The 25,681-nt window shown below is 40.5% G+C and overlaps 1 protein-coding gene across 1 annotated transcript in view; it reads left to right on the forward strand.

The window, feature by feature from the left end:
- LOC128650513 (acyl-coenzyme A thioesterase THEM4) overlaps nt 1–4,565 on the forward strand; it is a 62,921-nt gene extending 58,356 nt beyond the window's left edge. Inside the window, exon 7 of the mRNA XM_053704424.1 lies at nt 3,718–4,565. Coding sequence (XP_053560399.1) covers nt 3,718–3,743 — 26 coding nt within the window. The 3' untranslated portion in view covers nt 3,744–4,565. The remainder of the gene's footprint in view (nt 1–3,717) is intronic.
- Nucleotides 4,566–25,681: the final 21,116 nt, after the last annotated feature.

Consider the following 25,681-nt stretch of genomic DNA (forward strand, 5'->3'; position numbering starts at 1 on the left):
TGGAATAAGTCCAAACAGACTAAGAAGCCCGCCGAGAACAAATCGCTATGAAGGGACGACCCCCGATCCGGGATTGGTTCGAGTAGGGGTCAGACTGTCTCTTTTTTTCAGGCGCTTGGTTCATGGTGGTTGTATTTTAAGGATGCAGAATAGGATTCAAGTCTCATCCGCCCAGGGGCAGATTCCTACTCTCCAGTCTGTCTTCAAGACCGGAAAAGAGGGCTGCCGCCTTAGGTTGCGTACGGGATCTCTCCTCTCTAGGAGTAATTGTCCCAGTACCTACAGCAGAAAGAGGTTTGGGGTTTTAATCGAACCTTGTTAGTGGTTTCAAAGAAGTAGGGAACTTTTGTCCAATTCTGGACCTAAAGTGCCTAAACAAGTTTCTGAGTGTTCCCTCTTTCAAGATGGAGACAATATGGTCAGTCCTTCCTTCTTTTGGTTCAGGAAGGACAGTTTATGACCACAATAAGGATGCATACCTTCACGTCCCGATTCACAGGGAACATTTTCAGTTCCTGAGGTTTGCTTTTCTGGACCAGCACTTCCAGTTCATATCTCTTCCGTTTGGCCTAGCTACTGCTCCAAGGATATATTCAAAGGTTCTGGGGGCTCCTCTAGCTATTGCTAGAACACAAGGTATTGCACTAGCGCCTTACCTGCTCAATATCTTAGTACAGGCACCATCTTTTCGTCTAGTGGAAGAACATTCGGAGTCCCTTCTCAATCTCATGGATGGAAGATAAACTTTGAAAAGAGTTCTCTTACTCCAAGTACAAGGGTGAATTTTCTGGGAACTATAATAGACTCCATATCCATGAGACTATTCCTCACAGATCAGAGACGTTGCAAGCTAACTTCTGCATGTCTTGTCCTCCAGGCCTCCTCAAGACCCTCAGTGGCTCAGTGTATAGAGGTAATCGGACTCATGGTGTCCTGCAGATTCCACCTCAGACCCTTACAATATTGCATGCTGAAACAATGGAACGGCGACCATTCAGATCTGTCTCAACAGATCGTGCTGGACAGCCTGTCAAGAGACTCTCTCTCCTGGTGACTCTGTCCAGATCATCTGTACCAAGGTTCATGCTTTTTGAGACCGTCCTGGGAGATTGTGACTACGGACGCAAGTCTTTCCGGCTGGGGAGCTGTTTGGAGTGCCAAGAAGGCGCACAAGGTCTGTGGACTCAGGAGGAGTCCTCCCACCCGATCAATATTTTGGAACTCCGGGCAATCTTTAATGCCTTGAAGGCTTGGCCCCTTCTGGGTTTGTCTAAGTTATCAGATTCCAATCAGACAATATAACCTTGAATGCCTATATCAACCATCAGGGGGGAATGAGAAGTTCCTTGGCAATGAGAGAAGTATATCTTTTTCCTCCATTACCGCTTCTCTCTCGTGTGGTGGCTCGCATCAAGCAGGAGCGAGCATCTGTGATTCTGATTGCTCTGTCGTGGCCGCGAAGGATGTGTTTTGCGGATCTGGGGGGGATGTCCTCATCTCCTCAGTGGAGGTTACTTTGTCGCAGAGATCATCAAAATCTAGATTCTCTGAGGCTGACTGCGTGGAGATTGAACGCTTAGTCTTAGCCAAGAGAGGGTTTTCTGAGAGTTTTATCGACACTCTGGTTCAAGCTCGTAAACCAGTTACTCGTCGTATGCACCATAAAGTGTGGAGGAGTTATTTGTACTGGTGTGAAGAGCGTGTTTTTTTCTGGCATAAGGTTAAGGTTGCCAGAATTTTAGCTTTCCTCCAGGATGGACTGGAGAAGGGTTCATCTGCTAGTTCCCTGAAGGGGCAGATATCGGCCCTGTCGGTGTTACTGCACAAAAGATTGGCTGAGGTTCTGGATGTGCAGTCCTTTGTTAAGGCTCTGGCTAAGATCAGACCCGTGTTTAGATCTGGGGCTCCGCATTGGAGCCTCAATCTTGTTCTTAGTGTTTTGCAGCAGGCTCCATTTGAGCCTATGCATACTGTTGACATTAAATTGTTATCTTGGAAGGGTCTTTTTTATTGGCTATTGCTTCTGAATGCAGAATTTCTGAGATTTCTGCTTTGCAATGTGATCCCCCTTATCAGGTTTTTCATGCTGATAAGGCGGTTTTACACACTAAACTAGGGTTCATCCCTAAGGTGGTGTTGAATCTTAACATTAATCAAGAAATTGTTGTTCCTAACTTGTGTTCTAATCTTTCTTCAGCGAAGGAATGTTTGCTTCACAATCTAGATGTGGTTCGTGCCTTGAAGTTCTATCTTCAGGCTACTAAGGAATTCAGACAATCCTCCTCTTTGTTTGTCATCTTTGCGGGGAAGCGTAGGGGGCAGAAGGCTACTACGACTTCTCTATCTTTCTGGTTGAGGAGTGTCATCCGCTTAGCTTATGAGACAGTGGGACGGCAGCCTCCTGAGAGGATAACGGCTCATTCCACTAGAGCAGTGGCTTCCTCTTGGGCTTTTAAGAACAAAGCCTCAATGGATCAGATATGTAAGGCAGCTACCTGGTCCTCCTTACACACTTTTTTTAAAAATTTTACAAGTTTGATGTGTTTGCTTCGGCTTTCGGGAGAAAAGCTTTGCAGGCTGTGGTGGCCTCAGAATAGGGTCCACCTCTTTTTCTGTTCCCTTACGTTATTCAGTGTCCTCTGGAGCTTGGGTATAGTTTTCCCAAGAGTAAGGAATGAAGTCGTGGACTCTTCCTGCCAGGAAGGAAAGGAATTTATCTGGTAAGCATAAATTATGATATGATCGATCTCTCTGTCTCTCTCTCTCTCTCTCTCTCTCTCTCTCTCTCTCTATATCTATATATATATATATATATATATATATATATATATATATATATATATATATATATATCTCCATCTTTATACATGTATATGTATGTATCTCTATGTTAAAGCCCTTTGGCTGCCTTTTTTCTTCTAACACCTGAAACTTCATATCTTTGAGCCTTTATAACTACTGCGTGCAATATTTTTTTAAAATAATTTTTATTAGATAGTGGTGTTATGATTGTAACTGTACTTTTATGTATTTTTGATGTGTTTTATGCAACTTTTATCTTTCGCGAAACAGTTAACCAGAGCTCTGAAGTTGCAGTAATCATTCTAGCGTAAATTGCAATTGTGCTCAAGCGATCGTGTTAACTCTTAACTCATAATACCAGCAGTAAACCCGACGAGCGCAAACCACTTGTTGTTTGGCGCAAATGCTTGCGCTCCAATCATAATCTAGTCCTTACTGCATTATGATTTCCAAATATATCTTGCAGCAGCTTTGTATTTTATTATGTTGTTTATAATCTTCCTGACAGAGAAGCAACCAAATGAAATTTAAAATGTCCCCATAAGTTTTCTTTTATAAAGAAGTCTCCACTTTAGATAATAATACCAGTCTCAGACCTCACAAATTCACATGCAGATGCTTCTGCCAATTCGTGTTACATAATCTGCATGTACAGTACCTAAAAGCTTACAGAGCATGGAATGTAACTCCTTCCTATCTGTGGTCACATCTGAACATTGGTGCCAGACTCACGTGTTGGCCTTGAGGCGTCTAACACCTTGGAACAGCAACACATTGGGTATTCCCTGTCAGGCTTTGTTCTGTCTGTGTTACAGTGTCCTGTACTTATTATGGTTACTTTGTAGCTGTTTTAATGCTATTTCCTTGTTCCGTTTTTTCATCTCAGGATATATTTTTTTTCTTTCTGTCTTCTAGCTCTGTTCATCAAGCTGAACCCTTAAGAGGAGAATTCTACTGACTGACCTAAAGATTCTAACGGCAAAATAGACTAGTGTTTGCCACTATTGATCTCTGACATTTAATAGCAAAGCAAAAGTTTGCAATTGCAAGACAAAAGAACATAGTATACACATTTTTTGCTGGCATTTCTCATTTACTAGCTGTAGCTTCTTGTATTGCCAGATAAGTTTTATTTGTAACTGTTCTACAGTTCATCAAATTCTGCACCATGGAACCTTTGCTCAACAACTGTCCAGGATGTTCTATCATATGGTCACATCAGTGTTTGAAGGCATCTTCTTCTGATCACCATTATATATAACTGTTACTAAGTACCGTGGGTTTGCAAAGCTCCAGAATCCTACAATGCTGCAGTGGGAACTCTTCATTCTGGGTGTTCAGTTTTGGACATCCCCAGATGACAAATATTTTTACTACATCCAGTCAAGTCTTTTAGAATTATTTTTCTAGAAGAGGCTGCACAACTCTACTTGAAAAACAAAACTCCTTTATATTTTATGACAAAAGTATTTATGGTGGGTATATTTTTTAGCATTCTCTTTTTGTATGACGAAATGCCTCACATTAGGATCTGCAAACAAAATGTATAAGGTGTGAGTGCTGTTTCATAAAGGCTAACATTATAAAGTCAATAGCTTAAAATGTAGTGGTTGGTGCTTTTTGTGTCTAATTTGATCATTGATTCTAGAGAACCAAAAGTAATTTTACTGCCATTGTCTGTTTATATTAAAGGGACATTAAACACTTTGAGATGGTAATATAAAATGATAAATTGTATATATTAAAAAAACCTCTGCAATATACTTTCATTATTTATTTTGTCCCCTTTCCCTCTATTTCCATTCTGAAATTGTGAGCTATTTTTAGTTCATGGTAGCATTAGAAGTGCAGAACACTGTTCTATTCCACAAAGCCATTGGGTGCACACTCTAGTGCCCTATTTATAACTGCCCCTAATAGGCCACAGCAGAGAAGGTAACCTAAGTTACAACATGGCAGCTTCCTCTGATTTATAGACACTAAAACTTTACACTTATTTTGTCAATATTTAAACAGCTAATGAACCTTTAAAAAATACATCTACATGTTATTCTCAGACTAATCTTTTCTTTGAATGCATCAATCTATCTAGCATTTATTTAGTGTGTAATGTCCCTTTTAACTTTGCTGTATATAATATTTAATGGTAGGTGGTGTATGTGGTACTGTTTGTAGGCAGGGACAGTTGAGCCCCAAAATTGCCCACCTTCCCCCTAAACTAGCCCAGTCTTTAACCAAATGTAACAAATAAAAATAAAATAGCTGCCATTTTTAAATTGAAATAAAAATCTTTATTTAAAAAAAACTTCACACACACAAAGGGCAAGATTACAAGTGGAGCCGAATTTTTTTAGCACTATTGAGCGTTAACTGATTTCAAGTTAAATCAGCAGCACTCCTATTTTTGCATTAGTATTAAACGAAAATATAATGGGGTGAGCGAAAGCTTCAAGCATGCTAACATCGGGAGGTTGGACTGCGGCCTTTTCCCAAAGACTTTTATTGTGTGTGCTACAAAAGCCTCTTCTGGCTTTCACTTGCCCACTAACCCAAAAGTACCATAAAGCCGAAGGTGCGTTAAGAAATATTTCAAATACCTTTGTTCACTAGCCACCAATCAGCAAGCGCTATCCAGGGTTTTGAACCAAAAATGAGCCTACTTTTTCAAATACAGATTGCAAGAGAACGAAGAAAAAATAGATAATAGGAGTAAATTAGAAAGTTGCTTAAAATTGCATTTATTATCTGAATCATGAAAGAAAATATTTGGGTTTTGTATCCCTTTAACATAGATTTTTTCCAAAGTTTAGTCCAACACAGGCTCCTAAAACTGTCACATTGGCTGCATATTTAGAGGAGACTTGTGCATACAAATCATAAATTCAGCTTTACATTACTTAAATGGACCCACGTCTATTTAACAAAGCCATTCTTGTGGCAAATAAAAGTCAAAGGGTCCATTCATTACACTATGAATTTGAACATGAAAACATTGTATAGCAGCTCAGGTGCAATTTGATTTCAAACCATTTCCAATTAATAAGTAAAAATGTATCATCTATCCAGTGGTGTAGTTAGTTTCTTTAGTAAGATGAGGAGAATCAATAGGTGTCCATAACATGTAGGATATATTTCCTACCACTAGGAGGAGATAAAGAACCCTCACAAAAGCTTTAATACCTCCCACCTTCTCTCCCCACTTCTTGGCCTCTTAGGAGAGAGGTTGAGTGAGGTGCTCTGCAAATAGGAATATGTAAAGAGCGCCTAAAAGAGGCTGGAGTGATAAATGAAACTATGGTTTATTAAACATAAAATATATATATAAAATCACATATATAGTGCAGAAAAAAGATCCCTATTAGGGTGTTCAAATACAACAAGAAGTTAAAAAACAATCCAGTTATCACATTCAAACATATAAAAGATAAAACACATATGTTATCATATAGTACATTAGGTAAGTGGATGATGCCCTCCTGTGAGGGAAGTAGCTCAGTCTTAGGCTGATAAGGTGCACCTTATACGATAAATGTAGGATAAATACACATAATACTATGTGAATATATTGTGATCCAGACTTGTGTTCCAGACTAGTGTTCCAAAATAATATAGTGTTCCAGGAAATAAAATCAAAGTCAAAAATCAAAAAATGGGGAAAAATTAGTGTTTCAAAAACGTGAACATTTTTAAAAACCTAATAGTGAGTGTTCTATGTTGAAATATGTAGTGAAAAAGTGATTTAAAAAATGGTAAAAAGGTGATAAAACAATTTTGTTATTGTACCAAAAATACAATAGGTGCTCTGCAAGCAAGATTTTATTATTTTCTTTCTAATCATATATTTGAGATCCTCTTCCATCTTCATTCAGGGGTAACAGAATACCTCAGTACATGTCAGTACTCACACGGGTGAATCAGCCATAATTGCCCTCAGGTGTCGTTGGGACCCCGTCCCTTAGCCTCCACCTCAGGGGATGCTTGTATGTCTGACATTATCCTTTGCAGTATATTTACTTGCACTGTATGGGCTCTCTACTGCATCAGTATTCTGTAAATGAGAAAGGCCTCAGCAAGCTGGTAAGTTACAGTGGAGGTGTGCTGCAGTCTAGGTAAGTCACTCACATACTAAACGCAACCCAGGAACTATCCCTAGTACTCTTGTTTTATAGGTACTACATAGTTGAGGGTTCTCAGTCTTTACACATAGCACTTTACCTATGTGTTTAACACTAAAAATTATGGAATTCAGAGTTAAAATCCCTCTTATTTCATTGCATTATTACCCCTTAGCATCCCTCAGTATGTTTTAGAACTGGGTTCACTATTTTTTCTCACAGCACAAAAAACTACACTACACTACAAGGTCTTACAGGGTTGTACATTGAAGAAGAGCATACAATGTTATTACTTGCATAGAATTAAATCATGTTAATACAATTTAAAATTACAGGTTATATGATAGGTGTGAGTTTGTTCAATCGTTATGGTTCTCAGAAGTGGAGTATTTCTTCTTCTTTCGCTGTAAGTTTTGAAGATTTGTTTGATTTGTCCCAAATTGGGATTCATATTATTAAAAGTAACACTTTCCTTCTTAAGATGCAAGGACCAACAAGGAAATAAGGCAGACCTCGAGAAATTAGGTTAATGAAAAGAGAGGGAGTATTAAGAGAAAGGGGGAAATGATTAGGATGAAAGGAGTATGGTGGGGAGGGGGTGGACAGGGTAGGGAGGAGAGAAATTCCTTTACCTGAGGTTTACTATTGGGTGGATACAATTTGTTGTGAGAAATTGTGTTGTGCCTGATGGGAGGATGTTAAAAATGTATGTTACGTAGTAGCTCCTAAAGACTTGCCAGAAAAATTTAAAATTCAAAAAACTGTGTTTATGTTTTTGATATAACCGTACTCCTCTAGATATTATCATTTATTTGTATAGCGCCGCCAAATTCCGTATATAATAGTTTGGTTGAAGTTGGAGTTTTCCAATGCCTACCAATCAAAGATTTGCTAAACTGTCCTTTTAAGAAAACTGCTAACTGCCTTATGTAGTTAGAGGTTCAGCTCATGATGGATGAGTTTAGGGTTGGGGACTCAAGGGGGGGGGTATTCAATAAAATGGTGTGTTTTTACTCGCAGGCTTTGGCCTGCACATTGTTCTGGACTTAGGCTCCACACCCCTTTGGCACCCTTTCTCTCTCCCTAAACGAATCTCCAAGTGGCTGAAAATGTACTCTGGGACTCTCCCCAGACCTTACAAGCTATCTGGTTCCAGTTGTAACCCTTTATATGTCCAGGAGGTGGGTGAGAACCCTCTTAGGAACTGCTGAGGGTGTGAGTAGTAAAACATCTTTTCTCAGGAAAATTATTTTTTGCAGTCATGTCTGTACCCCCACTTGATTTGACTGACCCATTACAAGAGACTCCTATGGAAGATACTGCAGCCCAAGACCTTTCTGCAGTCCATTATCCCTGTTTAATATGTTATGTACTAATTATGTCCCACATCTCCAATTTGCAAGCCATAATCCTGTCAGTATGAGACCTGGGTCTGGCATACAATTAGTGCCCATGTCTGTTTTTGTGGCCTAGGGGGATTCCACTGACTTTTCTCCAGAGTTTAAATCCAGTCTTCAAAAAACTATGACATCCCCAAACCAAGTAAACGTAAGTGAAAATCAGATTTACCACACCCTACCTGTTATACTCGGGGTTAAAGCTCTGCCTAAAGTGCTTAAGACTTCTGTAGCACTGTACTTGGTTACAGCTTATATAGCCGAAGAATGGAAGAAACCAGGCATTCCGTTTGAACCTTCAAACAGCTTCACAAGAATGTATACACTTTCAGAGAAGAATTAACAGCTGGGAAGTAGTTCCTAAGGTTGATGGCGAGATTTCCATCTTAGCTTGATGCACTACTATTCCTATATAGGATAGTTCTTTATTTAGTGATCCAATGGACTGCAAATCTGAGTCTTTGCTTCCTTCTAATGTAATTCTTTTTCTCAGATGGTTTCTGATAAATCTTTTGAGGTTATTATCAAATGCATTAAAGTCCTTAAAATGGCTAATGATTTCATTTGTGATGCAGTCTTAGACATCATCAAAATTGATGTAAAAAATATGTCCATTGCTGTTTTGTTAAGGAAAGCTTTATGGCTTAAATCTTGGTCAGCTAATGGTCTCTAAGAATAGGCGATTATCAGTCCCTTTTGAAGGGAAGATGCTTTTTTGGGTCAGAATTGGATTCTATTATCAAAACTGTCACGGGGGGAAAGGGGCTTTTCTACCTCAGAACGAAAAATCTAAGGGGAAGTACAAACAAACCGTTTTCGTTTTTTTCACTGCCCTAGAGATCAAAAGGCCCCCTCCAACCAGAAGTCTGAATCTTCCAAACCTATCTGGAAGGTAGGATCTTCTTTGTCTAGAAACAGACCAAAAAACCCAATTTCTCCAACATAGGTGTGTCCGGTCCACGGCGTCATCCTTACTTGTGGGATATTCTCTTCCCCAACAGGAAATGGCAAAGAGCCCAGCAAAGCTGGTCACATGATCCCTCCTAGGCTCCGCCTACCCCAGTCATTCTCTTTGCCGTTGTACAGGCAACATCTCCACGGAGATGGCTTAGAGTTTTTTAGTGTTTAACTGTAGTTTTTATTATTCAATCAAGAGTTTGTTATTTTGAAATAGTGCTGGTATGTACTATTTACTCAGAAACAGAAAAGAGATGAAGATTTCTGTTTGTATGAGGAAAATGATTTTAGCAACCGTAACTAAAATCCATGGCTGTTCCACACAGGACTGTTGAGAGCAATTAACTTCAGTTGGGGGAACAGTGTGCAGTCTCTTGCTGCTTGAGGTATGACACATTCTAACAAGACGATGTAATGCTGGAAGCTGTCATTTTCCCTATGGGATCCGGTAAGCCATGTTTATTACGATCGTAAATAAGGGCTTCACAAGGGCTTATTAAGACTGTAGACTTTTTCTGGGCTAAATCGATTCATTATTAACACATATTTAGCCTTGAGGAATCATTTTATCTGGGTATTTTGATATAATAATATCGGCAGGCACTGTATTAGACACCTTATTCCTTAGGGGCTTTCCCAAAGCATAAGCAGAGCCTCATTTTCGCGCCGGTGTGGCGCACTTGTTTTTGAGAGGCATGGCATGCAGTCGCATGTGAGAGGAGCTCTGATACTTAGAAAAGACTTTCTGAAGGCGTCATTTGGTATCGTATTCCCCTTTGGGCTTGGTTGGGTCTCAGCAAAGCAGATACCAGGGACTGTAAAGGGGTTAAAGTTTAAAACGGCTCCGGTTCCGTTATTTTAAGGGTTAAAGCTTCCAAATTTGGTGTGCAATACTTTTAAGGCTTTAAGACACTGTGGTGAAAATTTGATAAATTTTGAACTATTCCTTCATGTTTTTTCGCAATTGCAGTAATAAAGTGTGTTCAGTTTAAAATTTAAAGTGACAGTAACGGTTTTATTTTAAAACGTTTTTGTACTTTGTTATCAAGTTTATGCCTGTTTAACATGTCTGAACTACCAGATAGACTGTGTTCTGAATGTGGGGAAGCCAGAATTCCTATTCATTTAAATAAATGTGATTTATGTGATAATGACAATGATGCCCAAGATGATTCCTCAAGTGAGGGGAGTAAGCATGGTACTGCATCATTCCCTCCTTCGTCTACACGAGTCTTGCCCACTCAGGAGGCCCCTAGTACATCTAGCGCGCCAATACTCCTTACTATGCAACAATTAACGGCTGTAATGGATAATTCTGTCAAAAACATTTTAGCCAAAATAAACACTTGTCAGCGTAAGCGCGGCTGCTCTGTTTTAGATACTGAAGAGCATGACGACGCTGATATTAATATCTCTGAAGGGCCCCTAACCCAGTCTGATGGGGCCAGGGAGGTTTTGTCTGAGGGAGAAATTACTGATTCAGGGAACATTTCTCAACAGGCTGAACCTGATGTGATTGCATTTAAATTTAAGTTGGAACATCTCCGCATTCTGCTTAAGGAGGTATTATCCACTCTGGATGATTGTGACAAGTTGGTCATCCCAGAGAAACTATGTAAAATGGACAAGTTCCTAGAGGTGCCGGGGCTCCCAGAAGCTTTTCCTATACCCAAGCGGGTGGCGGACATTGTTAATAAAGAATGGGAGAGGCCAGGTATTCCTTTCGTCCCTCCCCCCATATTTAAAAAATTGTTTCCTATGGTCGACCCCAGAAAGGACTTATGGCAGACAGTCCCCAAGGTCGAGGGAGCGGTTTCCACTTTAAACAAACGCACCACTATACCCATAGAGGATAGTTGTGCTTTCAAAGATCCTATGGATAAAAAATTAGAAGGTTTGCTTAAAAAGATGTTTGTTCAGCAGGGTTACCTTCTACAACCAATTTCATGCATTGTCCCTGTCGCTACAGCCGCATGTTTCTGGTTCGATGAGCTGATAAAGGCGGTCGATAGTGATTCTCCTCCTTATGAGGAGATTATGGACAGAATCAATGCTCTCAAATTGGCTAATTCTTTCACCCTCGACGCCACTTTGCAATTGGCTAGGTTAGCGGCTAAGAATTCTGGGTTTGCTATTGTGGCGCGCAGAGCGCTTTGGTTGAAATCTTGGTCGGCTGATGCGTCTTCCAAGAACAAGCTACTTAACATTCCTTTCAAGGGGAAAACGCTGTTTGGCCCTGACTTGAAAGAGATTATCTCTGATATCACTGGGGGTAAGGGCCACGCCCTTCCTCAGGATCGGCCTTTCAAGGCAAAAAATAAACCTAATTTTCGTCCCTTTCGTAGAAACGGACCAGCCCAAGGTGCTACGTCCTCTAAGCAAGAGGGTAATACTTCTCAAGCCAAGCCAGCTTGGAGACCAATGCAAGGCTGGAACAAAGGAAAGCAGGCCAAGAAACCTGCCACTGCTACCAAGACTGCATGAAATGTTGGCCCCCGATCCGGGACCGGATCTGGTGGGGGGCAGACTCTCTCTCTTCGCTCAGGCTTGGGCAAGAGATGTTCTGGATCCTTGGGCGCTAGAAATAGTCTCCCAAGGTTATCTTCTGGAATTCAAGGGACTTCCCCCAAGGGGGAGGTTCCACAGGTCTCAGTTGTCTTCAGACCACATAAAAAGACAGGCATTCTTACATTGTGTAGAAGACCTGTTAAAAATGGGAGTGATTCATCCTGTTCCATTAAGAGAACAAGGGATGGGGTTCTACTCCAATCTGTTCATAGTTCCCAAAAAAGAGGGAACGTTCAGACCAATCTTAGATCTCAAGATCTTAAACAAGTTTCTCAAGGTTCCATCATTCAAGATGGAAACCATTCGAACTATTCTTCCTTCCATCCAGGAAGGTCAATTCATGACCACGGTGGATTTAAAGGATGCGTATCTACATATTCCTATCCACAAGGAACATCATCGGTTCCTAAGGTTCGCATTCCTGGACAAACATTACCAGTTCGTGGCGCTTCCTTTCGGATTAGCCACTGCTCCAAGGATTTTCACAAAGGTACTAGGGTCCCTTCTAGCTGTGCTAAGACCAAGGGGCATTGCTGTAGTACCTTACTTGGACGACATTTTGATTCAAGCGTCGTCCCTTCCTCAAGCAAAGGCTCACACGGACATCGTCCTGGCCTTTCTCAGATCTCACGGATGGAAAGTGAACGTGGAAAAGAGTTCTCTATCCCCGTCAACAAGGGTTCCCTTCTTGGGAACAATTATAGACTCCTTAGAAATGAGGATTTTTCTAACAGAGGCCAGAAAAAACAAAACTTCTAGACTCTTGTCGGATACTTCATTCCGTTCCTCTTCCTTCCATAGCTCAGTGCATGGAAGTGATCGGGTTGATGGTAGCGGCAATGGACATAGTTCCTTTTGCGCGCATTCATCTAAGACCATTACAACTGTGCATGCTCAGTCAGTGGAATGGGGACTATACAGACTTGTCTCCGAAGATACAAGTAAATCAGAGGACCAGAGACTCACTCCGTTGGTGGCTGTCCCTGGACAACCTGTCACAAGGGATGACATTCCGCAGACCAGAGTGGGTCATTGTCACGACCGACGCCAGTCTGATGGGCTGGGGCGCGGTCTGGGGATCCCTGAAAGCTCAGGGTCTTTGGTCTCGGGAAGAATCTCTTCTACCGATAAATATTCTGGAACGGAGAGCGATATTCAATGCTCTCAAGGCTTGGCCTCAGCTAGCGAGGGCCATGTTCATACGGTTTCAATCAGACAACATGACAACTGTTGCGTACATCAACCATCAGGGGGGAACAAGGAGTTCCCTAGCGATGGAAGAAGTGACCAAAATCATTCTATGGGCGGAGTCTCACTCCTGCCACCTGTCTGCTATCCACATCCCAGGAGTGGAAAATTGGGAAGCGGATTTTCTGAGTCGTCAGACATTGCATCCGGGGGAGTGGGAACTCCATCCGGAAATCTTTGCCCAAGTCACTCAGCTGTGGGGCATTCCAGACATGGATCTGATGGCCTCTCGTCAGAACTTCAAAGTTCCTTGCTACGGGTCCAGATCCAGGGATCCCAAGGCGGCTCTAGTGGATGCACTAGTAGCACCTTGGACCTTCAAACTAGCTTATGTGTTCCCGCCCTTTCCTCTCATCCCCAGGCTGGTAGCCAGGATCAATCAGGAGAGGGCGTCGGTGATCTTGATAGCTCCTGCGTGGCCACGCAGGACTTGGTATGCAGATCTGGTGAATTTGTCATCGGCTCCACCTTGGAAGCTACCTTTGAGACGAGACCTTCTTGTTCAGGGTCCGTTCGAACATCCGAATCTGGTTTCACTCCAGCTGACTGCTTGGAGATTGAACGCTTGATTTTATCGAAGCGAGGGTTCTCAGATTCTGTTATCGATACTCTTGTTCAGGCCAGAAAGCCTGTAACTAGAAAGATTTACCACAAAATTTGGAAAAAATATATCTGTTGGTGTGAATCTAAAGGATTCCCTTGGGACAAGGTTAAGATTCCTAGGATCCTATCCTTCCTTCAAGAAGGATTGGAAAAAGGATTATCTGCAAGTTCCCTGAAGGGACAGATTTCTGCCTTGTCGGTGTTACTTCACAAAAAACTGGCTGCTGTGCCAGATGTTCAAGCTTTTGTTCAGGCTCTGGTTAGAATTAAGCCTGTTTACAAACCTTTGACTCCTCCTTGGAGTCTCAATTTAGTTCTTTCAGTTCTTCAGGGGGTTCCGTTTGAACCCTTGCATTCCGTTGATATTAAATTATTATCTTGGAAAGTTTTGTTTTTAGTTGCAATTTCTTCTGCCAGAAGAGTTTCAGAATTATCTGCTCTGCAGTGTTCTCCTCCTTATCTGGTGTTCCATGCAGATAAGGTGGTTTTACGTACTAAACCTGGTTTTCTTCCAAAAGTTGTTTCTAACAAAAACATTAACCAGGAGATTATCGTACCTTCTCTGTGTCCGAAACCAGTTTCAAAGAAGGAACGTTTGTTGCACAATTTGGATGTTGTTCGCGCTCTAAAATTCTATTTAGATGCTACAAAGGATTTTAGACAAACATCTTCCTTGTTTGTTGTTTATTCCGGTAAAAGGAGAGGTCAAAAAGCAACTTCTACCTCTCTCTCTTTTTGGATTAAAAGCATCATCAGATTGGCTTACGAGACTGCCGGACGGCAGCCTCCCGAAAGAATCACAGCTCATTCCACTAGGGCTGTGGCTTCCACATGGGCCTTCAAGAACGAGGCTTCTGTTGATCAGATATGTAGGGCAGCGACTTGGTCTTCACTGCACACTTTTACCAAATTTTACAAGTTTGATACTTTTGCTTCTTCTGAGGCTATTTTTGGGAGAAAGGTTTTGCAAGCCGTGGTGCCTTCCATTTAGGTGACCTGATTTGCTCCCTCCCTTCATCCGTGTCCTAAAGCTTTGGTATTGGTTCCCACAAGTAAGGATGACGCCGTGGACCGGACACACCTATGTTGGAGAAAACAGAATTTATGTTTACCTGATAAATTACTTTCTCCAACGGTGTGTCCGGTCCACGGCCCGCCCTGGTTTTTTTAATCAGGTCTGATAATTTATTTTCTTTAACTACAGTCACCACGGTACCATATGGTTTCTCCTATGCAAATATTCCTCCTTAACGTCGGTCGAATGACTGGGGTAGGCGGAGCCTAGGAGGGATCATGTGACCAGCTTTGCTGGGCTCTTTGCCATTTCCTGTTGGGGAAGAGAATATCCCACAAGTAAGGATGACGCCGTGGACCGGACACACCGTTGGAGAAAGTAATTTATCAGGTAAACATAAATTCTGTTTTCAATCAGAAATCTGCATGAAGGGACAGCCCCTGTCCAGAAAATCTTCTGGTAGAGGGGAGATTGATTTGGTTTCAGAAGGCCTGGTCTTGCTTAGTTTAGGATCCCTGGGTTCTCAATATCATATCCTAGGGTTATCGCATAGGCTTTCGCACCAGACCACCCTGGAAACGGTTTAATCTGTCTCGCGTTCCAAAGGATCCTGTAAAGTTGGCTGCCTTTGTTCAATGTTTTCAAGACTTAGAGGATATGGTAGTGATCCAACCTGTTTCAATTTCTCAACAGGGTCAGGGTTTCTACTCCAACCTCTTCATTGTCCCAAAGAAGTTTGGGTACTCTTTCAAAATGGAAACAATCCTTACCATTTTGCCTCTAATTCAGGAGGGTCAATTTATGACAACTATAGATTTAAATTATGCATATCTGCATATTCCAATTCACAAGGATAATTTCCAGTTTCTAAGGTTTGCTTTTCTCAGCAATAATTACCAATTTGTGGCCCTCAATGCCAATTTGTCATGGAATGTTCTCTCTCTTCTAGCCATTTCTTCTGCTAGAGGAGTTTCTGAATTATCTGCCCTGTCTTCTGATTACCCCTTCTTAATTTCTTTCATGTAATTAGCAAGAGTCCATGAGCTAGTGACGTATGGGATATACATTCCTACCAGGAGGGGCAAAGTTTCCCAAACCTTAAAATGCCTATAAATACACCCCTCACCACACCCACAATTCAGTTTTACAAACTTTGCCTCCGATGGAGGTGGTGAAGTAAGTTTGTGCTAGATTCTACGTTGATATGCGCTCCGCAGCAAGTTGGAGCCCGGTTTTCCTCTCAGCGTGCAGTGAATGTCAGAGGGATGTGAGGAGAGTATTGCCTATTTGAATGCAGTGATCTCCTTCTAAGGGGTCTATTTCATAGGTTCTCTGTTATCGGTCGTAGAGATTCATCTCTTACCTCCCTTTTCAGATCGACGATATACTCTTATATATACCATTACCTCTGCTGATTCTCGTTTCAGTACTGGTTTGGCTATCTGCTATATGTAGATGAGTGTCCTGGGGTAAGTAAGTCTTATTTTCTGTGACACTCCTAGCTATGGTTGGGCACTTTGTTTATAAAGTTCTAAATATATGTATTCAAACATTTATTTGCCTTGACTCAGAATGTTCAACTTTCCTTATTTTTCAGACAGTCAGTTTCATATTTGGGATAATGCATTTTAATTTAACATTTTTTACCTTAAAATTTGACTTTTTCCCTGTGGGCTGTTAGGCTCGCGGGGGCTGAAAATGCTTCATTTTATTGCGTCATTCTTGGCGCGGACTTTTTTGGCGCAAAAATTCTATTTCCGTTTCCGGCGTCATACGTGTCGCCGGAAGTTGCGTCATTCTTTGACGTTATTTTGCGCCAAAAATGTCGGCGTTCCGGATGTGGCGTCATTTTTGGCGCCAAAAAGCATTTAGGCGCCAAATAATGTGGGCGTCTTATTTGGCGCGAAAAAATATGGGCGTCACTTTTGTCTCCACATTATTTAAGTCTCATTTTTTATTGCTTCTGGTTGCTAGAAGCTTGTTCTTTGGCATTTTTTCCCATTCCTGAAACTGTCATTTAAGGAATTTGATCAATTTTGCTTTATATGTTGTTTTTTTCTTTTACATATTGCAAGATGTTCCACGTTGCAACTGAGTCAGAAGATACTTCAGGAAAATCACTGCACAATGCTGGAGCTACCAAGCTAAGTGTATCTGCTATAAACTTTTGGTATCTGTTTCTCCAGCTGTTATTTGTATTGCATGTCATGTCAAACTTATTAATGCAGATAAAATTTCCTTTAGTACTGTTACATTACCTGTTGCTGTTCCGTCAACATCTAATTTTCAGAGTGTTCCTGATAACATAAGAGATTTTATTTTTTAAATCCATTAAGAAGGCTATGTCTGTTATTTTTCCTTCTAGTATACATAAAAGTCTTTTAAAACTTCTCTTTTTTTCAGATGAATTTTTAAATGAACATCATCATTCTGATACTGATAATGGTTCTTCTGGTTCAGAGGTTTCTGTCTCAGAGGTTGATGCTGATAAATCTTTGTATTTGTTCAAGATGGAATTTATTCGTTCTTTACTTAAAGAAGTGTTATTTGCATTAGAAATAGAGGATTCTGGTCCTCTTGATACTAAATGTAAACGTTTAAATAAGGTTTTTAAATCTCCTGTAGTTATTCCAGAAGTGTTTTATCTCCCTGATGCTATTTCTGAAGTAATTTCCAGGGAATGGAATAATTTGGGTAATTTATTTACTCCTTCTAGACGTTTAAGCAAATTATATCCTGTGCCATCTGACAGATTAGAGTTTTTTGGGACAAAAATCCCTAAGGTTATGGGGCTGTCTCTACTCCTGCTAATGTACTACTATTCCTACGGCAGATAGTACTTCATTTAAGGATCCTTTAGATAGGAAAATTGATTCCTTTCTAAGAAAAGCTTACTTATGTTCAGGTAATCTTCTTAGACCTGCTATATTTTTAGCGGATGTTGCTGCAGCTTCAACTTTTTGGTTAGAAGCTTTAGCGCAACAAGTAACAGATCATAATTTTATAGCATTATTTTTATTCTATAACATGCTAATAATTTTATTGGTGATACCATCTTTTGATATCATTAGAGTTGATGTCAGGTATATGTCTGTAGCTATTTTAGCTAGAATAGCTTTATGGATTAAACTTGGAATGCTGACATGTCTTCTAAGTCAACTTTGCTTTCCCTTTCTTTCCAGGGTAAATAATCATTTTCGTTCCTTTCCTCACAAGGAACAAAAGCCTGATCCTTCATCCTCAGGAGCGGTATCAGTTTGGAAACTATTTCCAGTTTGGAATATATCCAAGCCTTATAGAAACCTATAGCCAGCTCCTAAGTACCTATGAAGGTGCGGCCCTTATTCCAGCTCAGCTGGTATGGGGCAGATTACGTTTTCTTCAAAGAAATTTGGATCAATTCCGTTCTTAATCTCTGGTTTCAGAAACATTGTTTCAGAAAGGTACAGAATTGGCTTCAAGTTAAGGCCTCCTGCTAAGAGATTCTTTTCTTTCCCGTGTCCCAGTTAACACAGCAAAGGCTCAGCATTTCTGAAATGTGTTTCAGATCTAGAGTTGGCTGGAGTATTTATGCCAGTTCCAGTTCTGGAACAGGGGCTGGGGTCTTATTTTATCTCTTCATTGTACCAAAGAAGGTCAATTCCTTCAGACCAGTTCCGGATCTATCATTATTGAATCATTATGTTAGGATACCAACATTCAAGATGGTTACTGTAGGACTATCCTGCCTTTTGTTTAGCAAGGGCATTATATGTCTACAATAGATTTACAGGATGTGTATCTGCATATTCCGATTCATCCAGATCACTTTTAGTGTCTGAGATTCTCTTTTTAGACAAGCATTACCAGTTTTGTGGCTCTACCGTTTGGCTTAGCCTCAGTTCCAAGAATTTTTTTCAAAGGTTCTCGGTGCCCTTCTTTCTGTAATCAGAGAATAGGGTTTTGGTATTTCCTTATTTGGACGATATCTTGGTATTTGCTCAGTCTTCTCATTTTCGAAGAATCTCATACGAATCGACTTGTGTTGTTTCTTCAAGTTCATGGTTGGAGGATCAATTTACCAATCAGTTCATTGATTCCTCAGACAAGGGTAACCTTTTTAGGTTTCTAGATAAATTCAGTGTCTATGACTCTGTCCTTGTCAGACAAGAGAAGTTTAACATTGATATCAGCTTGTCAAAACCTTCAGTCACAATCATTCCCTTTGGTAGCCTTATGCATGGAAATGTTGGGTCTTAGGACTGCCGCATCAGATGCGATCTCCTTTGCTCGTTTTCACATGCGACCTCTTCAGCTCTGTATGCTGAACCAATGGTGCAGGGATTACTCAAAGATATCTCAATTAATATCTTTAAACCGATTTTACAACACTCTCTGACATGGTGGACAGATCACCATCGTTTAGTTCAGGGGGCTTCTTTGTTCTTCCGACCTGGACTATAATCTCAACAGATGCAAGTCTTACAGGTTGGGGAGCTGTGTGGGGGTATCTGACGGCACAAGGGGTTTGGGAATCTCAGGAGGTGAGATTTCCGATCAATATTTTGGAACTCCGTGCAATTTTCAGAGCTCTTCAGTCTTGGCCTCTTCTGAAGAGAGAGTTGTTCATTTGTTTTCAGATAGACAATGTCACAACTGTGGCATACATCAATCATCAAGGAGGGACTCACAGTCCTCTGGCTATGAAAGAAGTATTTCGAATTTTGGTTTGGGCGGAATCCAGCTCCTGTCTAATCTCTGCGGTTCATATCCCAGGTATGGACAATTGGAAAGCGGATTATCTCAGTCGTCAAACGTTGCATCCGGGCGAATGGTCTCTTCACCCAGAGGTATTTCTTCAGATTGTTCAAATGTAGGAACTTCCAGAAATAGATCTGATGGCTTCTCATCTAAACAAGAAACTTCCCAGGTATCTGTCCAGATCCCGGGATCCTCAGGCGGAGGCAGTGGATGCATTATCACTTCCTTGGAAGTATCATCCTCCCTATATCTTTCCGCCTCTAGTTCTTCTTCCAAGAGTAACCTCCAAGATTCTGAAGGAATGCTCGTTTGTTCTGCTGGTAGCTCCGGCATGGCCTTACAGGTTTTGGTATGCGGATCTTGTCCGGATGGCCTCTTGCCAACCGTGGACTCTTCCGTTAAGACCAGACCTTTTGTCTCAAGGTCCTTTTTTTCCATCAGGATCTGAAATCCTTCAATTTAAAGGTATGGCGATTGAACGCTTGATTCTTGGTCAAAGAGGTTTCTCTGACTCTGTGATTAATACTATGTTACAGGCTCGTACATCTGTATCCAGAGAGATATATTATAGAGTCTGGAAGACTTATATTTCTTGGTGTCTTTCTCATCATTTTTCTTGGCATTCTTTTAGAATACCGAGAATATTACAGTATTCTTCAGGATGGTTTAGATAAGGGTTTGTCCGCAAGTTCCTTGAAAGGTCAAATCTCTGCTCTTTCTGTTCTTTTTCACAGAAAGATTGCTATTCTTCCTGATATTCATTGTTTTGTACAAGCTTTGGTTCGTATAAAGCTGTCATTAAGTCAATTTCTCCTCCTTGGAGTTTGAATTTGGTTCTGGGGGCTCTTCAAGCTCCTCCATTTGAACCTATGCATTCATTGGATATTAAATTACTTTCTTGGAAAGTTTTTTGTTCCTTTTGGCCATCTCTTCTGCCAGAAGAGTTTCTGAATTATCTGCTCTTTCTTGTGAGTCTCCTTTTCTGATTTTTCATCAGGATAAGGCGGTGTTGCGAACTTCTTTTGAATTTTTACCTAAAGTTGTGAATTCCAACAACATTAGTAGAGAAATTGTGGTTCCTTCATTATGTCCTAATCCTAAGAATTCTAAGGAGAAATCGTTGCATTCTTTGGATGTTGTTAGAGCTTTGAAATATTATGTTGAAGCTACGAAATCTTTTCGTAAGACTTCTAGTCTATTTGTTATTTTTTCCGGTTCTAGAAAAGGCCAGAAAGCTTCTGCCATTTCTTTGGCATCTTGGTTGAAATCTTTAATTCATCTTGCCTATGTTGAGTCGGGTAAAACTCCGCCTCAGAGAATTACAGCTCATTCTACTAGGTCAGTTTCTACTTCCTGGGCGTTTAGGAATGAAGCTTCGGTTGACCAGATCTGCAAAGCAGCGACTTGGTCCTCTTTGCATACTTTTACTAAATTCTACCATTTTGATGTATTTTCTTCTTCTGAAGCAGTTTTTGGTAGAAAAGTACTTCAGGCAGCGGTTTCAGTTTGAATCTTCTGCTTATGTTTTTCATTAAACTTTATTTTGGGTGTGGATTATTTTCAGCAGGAATTGGCTGTCTTTATTTTATCCCTCCCTCTCTAGTGACTCTTGTGTGGAAAGATCCACTTCTTGGGTAGTCATTATCCCATACGTCACTAGCTCATGGACTCTTGCTAATTACATGAAAGAAAACATAATTTATGTAAGAACTTACCTGATAAATTCATTTCTTTCATATTAGCAAGAGTCCATGAGGCCCGCCCTTTTTTTTTGTGGTGGTTATGATTTTGTATAAAGCACAATTATTCCAATTCCTTATTTTATATGCTTTCGCACTTTTTTCTTATCACCCCACTTCTTGGCTATTCGTTAAACTGAATTGTGGGTGTGGTGAGGGGTGTATTTATAGGCATTTTAAGGTTTGGGAAACTTTGCCCCTCCTGGTAGGAATGTATATCCCATACGTCACTAGCTCATGGACTCTTGCTAATATGAAAGAAATTAATTTATCAGGTAAGTTCTTACATAAATTATGTTTTTTCAAGATAAAGCGGTTCTCCAGACTAAATAGGATTTTCCCTCTAAGGTAAGTGTCTTAAACTATTAATAAGAAAATTGTTGTTCCTTCTCTGTGCCCAAATCCTTCTAATCCTAAGGAAGCCTACTTCACAATTTGGACGCAGTCGAAGCCTTCTATCTTTAGGCAACTAAAGACTTTAAAAAGTCAACAAAATCTTTGTTTTGGGCACCACTCTGTTTCAAACTTGGTGGATGCTGTACCATAATATATACAAGGTTCCAATATTCAGTGCATACAGATTCGTTCCCCCTCACAATGCAATAAGTGAAGCCCCATTTGCCCTGACAAATGCCTTTGTGCAGAAGGTAGCAGATTGATCGAACTTACTTGGACGTGAACTCCTTGCCCAATGTGCTTAGAGGGATATGGCTGCACCTCACTGACGAGGCCCAAAGGAGGCCGAAACGATCGTCTGGGGTTGTCATGTTCCTTGTTCAGAGGAGAATTGCCTGGTATTTCGGGGCTGGACTGACCATGTCGGCGGGATCAGACTGATATATTACAGATAAGTTTTCCTCTGTGAAAAGCACAATTGGGCAGAAAGAAGCTACTACCAGGTGGCAACCGGGCCATAGAACAAGCTATTGATGCTGCTGTTCGTTCCTGGCAGACTGCTTCTCATTCTGTTTTGCATCAATGAATAAAAATGAAGTCCCACTATGGGGTCTTTCACCCAGGAAAGGTGTTGGAATCTCCTCTCTGAGTGGTCATTCGATCAGTTTATTGTAAAGTGCAGGGGAATATGCTATTAAATGTAAAAAAATATATACATAAGACCAACAAAGCCTTTATGCCTGATTCCTACAATCATATAACTTTATGCCAAGCCACCCTTCGGGGCAGATTTTTACGTTGTTGGACAGAATCCTATGATAAGTATACCAAGGTGCTGGAGGCCATAAACTATGACTGCTCCTGCAAATTTGGACAGTTGACAAGCATAATAAGTATGGGAAGGCATAATGTATCACTAGGTGAAAGTGTAATTCTTTTGAAGAAACGAATAGTCCTGTGGACATTTGTTTTTAAGTTTTCGTTTAATCACTTTTGAAGTAATTAACTTTATTTATCACAAGATATCACTGTACTTTTATTGTATTATTTGTTATCGACAATCGAATGTTGATAATAATGAAAATCCATTAAAATTCGGTAATTTTAAAATGTTCTTTCCGGTTTTCAAATGTTACCTTAGTTTTTGAATGTTCATAATTAGAATATCCACATTCAAAAATGTTAATGTAGCATTCAATTTAACAAATACTATTCAGAAGTTCAATAGTTCATATGGTAAGGAATTTATACATATAGATACAAATATATTGATTCAAAATTTCTATTTCAAATGTTGCATAATTCATATCTATTATGCAATATTTGAATTAGAAAAATTTAATAGAATATTACATTTAAAGATAGCATTAGAAATAGTATTACATTTAACGAATGCTAGAATGTACAAACATTCGAAAGTCGCAACGAAAGAACAAATGTATTAAAATTAATCTAATTTTTTGAATGTTGCAAAACATTCGCCCATCCCCAATGCCTACCACAAAATCCTGCTGTCCTAGGCACAAGTGTAATAAGCCTAGGACAAAACACTTTACTGTTGTATAAATATAGAAGTATTCAGTATGTTCAAACATTTCAACATGTGCAGAAAATAGAGAACGGGATAGCAACCTGCCTCACAACCACATTGATTTTTGTACATACCTTTTTGTTATTACCGATTCTTTTAGGAGAGGGATCAGTACCATTATCACTATCCTTTTGTCAAATGCACATAATGCTTTAATAAATATCAACATGTACATGTATATACACAAATAATCTTTGTCTTTACAATTTCACCATATGCAGGAAAAGCACATCAAAATAATTATGAAGATAGATGGACTATATAAGGCAGTAATATTATAATACAGACCTCTTGAAGCATAAATGGGCCACACTATCTACTAGACGTGAATTCAGCTTCGAAGTTTGGCCCATTCGGTCATTCGTTAACATACCAACTAGACGAATGGACCGGGAACCGAAAAGGCCATCTAACAAAATGTTGCATGTTAGTTGCATTCATTTAATTTTTGTTTATAACTTTCTGTGCCAAGAAATGAACAGATAACACAGGAAATGGGGAAGGAGCTGAGATCGTTTAACAAATCAGCTCATTCATTTGCAGTGATGTAGAGGGTGTCTCACCATTCATGTGTACAACTTCCCCTGTCCAATCTAAATGATTTGGTGTGAGGGACAGCATGTCAGGTATTAAATGCAAAACAGGCTTGTCCAATCTACTTTTAACCTAAAATAAGGAGGTGGGAGACCAAGCAAGAGCGCTAGCTCATCTTTTTAAGTACAAGTAAATACAGTAGATTTGCATAATCAACAAATTAATTATAAAAGGACAATGCACTTCGAACTTCAAATGAGTAACAGGTTTTTCTTTATAAATGGAAAGTGTCCCACAGCTGCCTCCATTACTTTTGGGAAATAAAAACCTGGCCACCAGGAGGAGGCAAATACACCCTAGCCAAAGGCTTAAATACTCCTCCCACTCCCCTCATCCCCCAGTCATTCTTTGCCTTTCGTCCCAGGAGGATGGCAGAGAAGTGTCTCTTATGGAGTGTAGTACTCTTCGATATGGGACGGGAGTTTTAAGTAATCCTATCAGTCTCTCAGTGAGGGCCTGGATGAGATGCAGGGAGAGTCTTTCTGCAAAACCATCTCGACTCATATTAACAGCTCCACAAGCAATCAGCATTGTCGAACTTCGCTTCGCTGCATGCTTTTTTTCTCTCAAGTCCATGGCGGAGGCGCTGCTACTATTCGTCACACTTGAAGGGCCGTGTTCCCGTTCCATGGTGTAACTTCCGGTAAGAATTTTTCATTTTACTTCATCAGAATGTACTGTTACTGATTGGTTTCCTGTAAGGTGCTATCTTGCGGGACTTAAAAAGTAATATATTGGGCCTCAGTGAGTCTCCTTTTAGTATCTTGGAATCGAGGGTTAATATCTCCTGAGGGGGGATTATTGAACAGGGGTTTTTTAATCGTGTTTATGTGATTCAATCTGCTTATGTGTAGTGTTACTGGGCTCCTGGCTTGGAACTTAAGGGCCTTTGAAAGTGAAACAAGCTTATGGTTGGGCGTGCTTTTTTTGGACTGTACGGTTCACCTTGTGAATGGGCGATCCGGTCTTCCATTTCCGAATTCCTGACCGTGTGGCGACGTAAAAATTCTGGTCTGCCAGTGTCTGGTTCATAGGAGGTGGTGAGTGCCCTGGCCATTGTGGGTGTCAGGTGCCGTTTAGATTTTGTTTTCTTATAGCCCATATTATTATATTCTCTATCAAGTTATGGAGGATTCTGATGCTGAGACTGTTCAAATTTCAGATTCTTCGACTTGTGAAGAATGCAAATTGGCCCATTGACACAGGTCAATCAGTTATGTTCTATATGCCGTATTAGCGCGCCTTGTTCCTCGGGCTCGATACCGCTCCATACTACACATGCGGGTAACCCAGATTATTTTTATCCCTCTTTGCAGGGCGACTTGTTCCCCCAACCCCCCTGGAGGTTGCAGCACGTTTTTGCTTTCAGATATTTTGGGCGATTATGCATCTGCAAAGTCCAGACGTTTATTTGCGTTTGTGCTCGTGCTCTATTGTACCGGGTCTCCCGACCTTGGGTGGGCCTATACAGTTCCCTGCAGGTGTAGCTGTCCCTGAGTGTTGTGCCTTTGCGTTTTACTCACACGTTTTTGAGTTATTAGAGGACCCTATCCTTAATGGATACAGGAATCTGCAATATTCTACTTCGAATGGCTCACCTCATTAGACACGAGGGGATGACTTAATCTCCTGATTGTTGGTTTGAGATCCTTACCAGTTTTGTCGGAAGATCAGGTTTCCGTTTGGCTGGTCCTGCGGGTGTGCCTGTTTCTTCTTGGGCGTTAACCTACGGGTTGCCTTATATTTTCTTTTATCCGGTTAGGATATCTTTTATTTTTTTGATTGTTTCCTTTGGGAACTTTCTCTGGGATTGATCCTCGCTGTTTACTTCTCCGGAAGTTTTGTTACGGAACATGTAGTCCTATGTTTGTCTGTTTTTCTCTTCCCCTTTGAGGAGGATTTAAGCAGCTTGACAG

Source organism: Bombina bombina, chromosome 1 (assembly GCF_027579735.1).
Source record: "Bombina bombina isolate aBomBom1 chromosome 1, aBomBom1.pri, whole genome shotgun sequence".
NCBI lineage: Eukaryota > Metazoa > Chordata > Amphibia > Anura > Bombinatoridae > Bombina > Bombina bombina.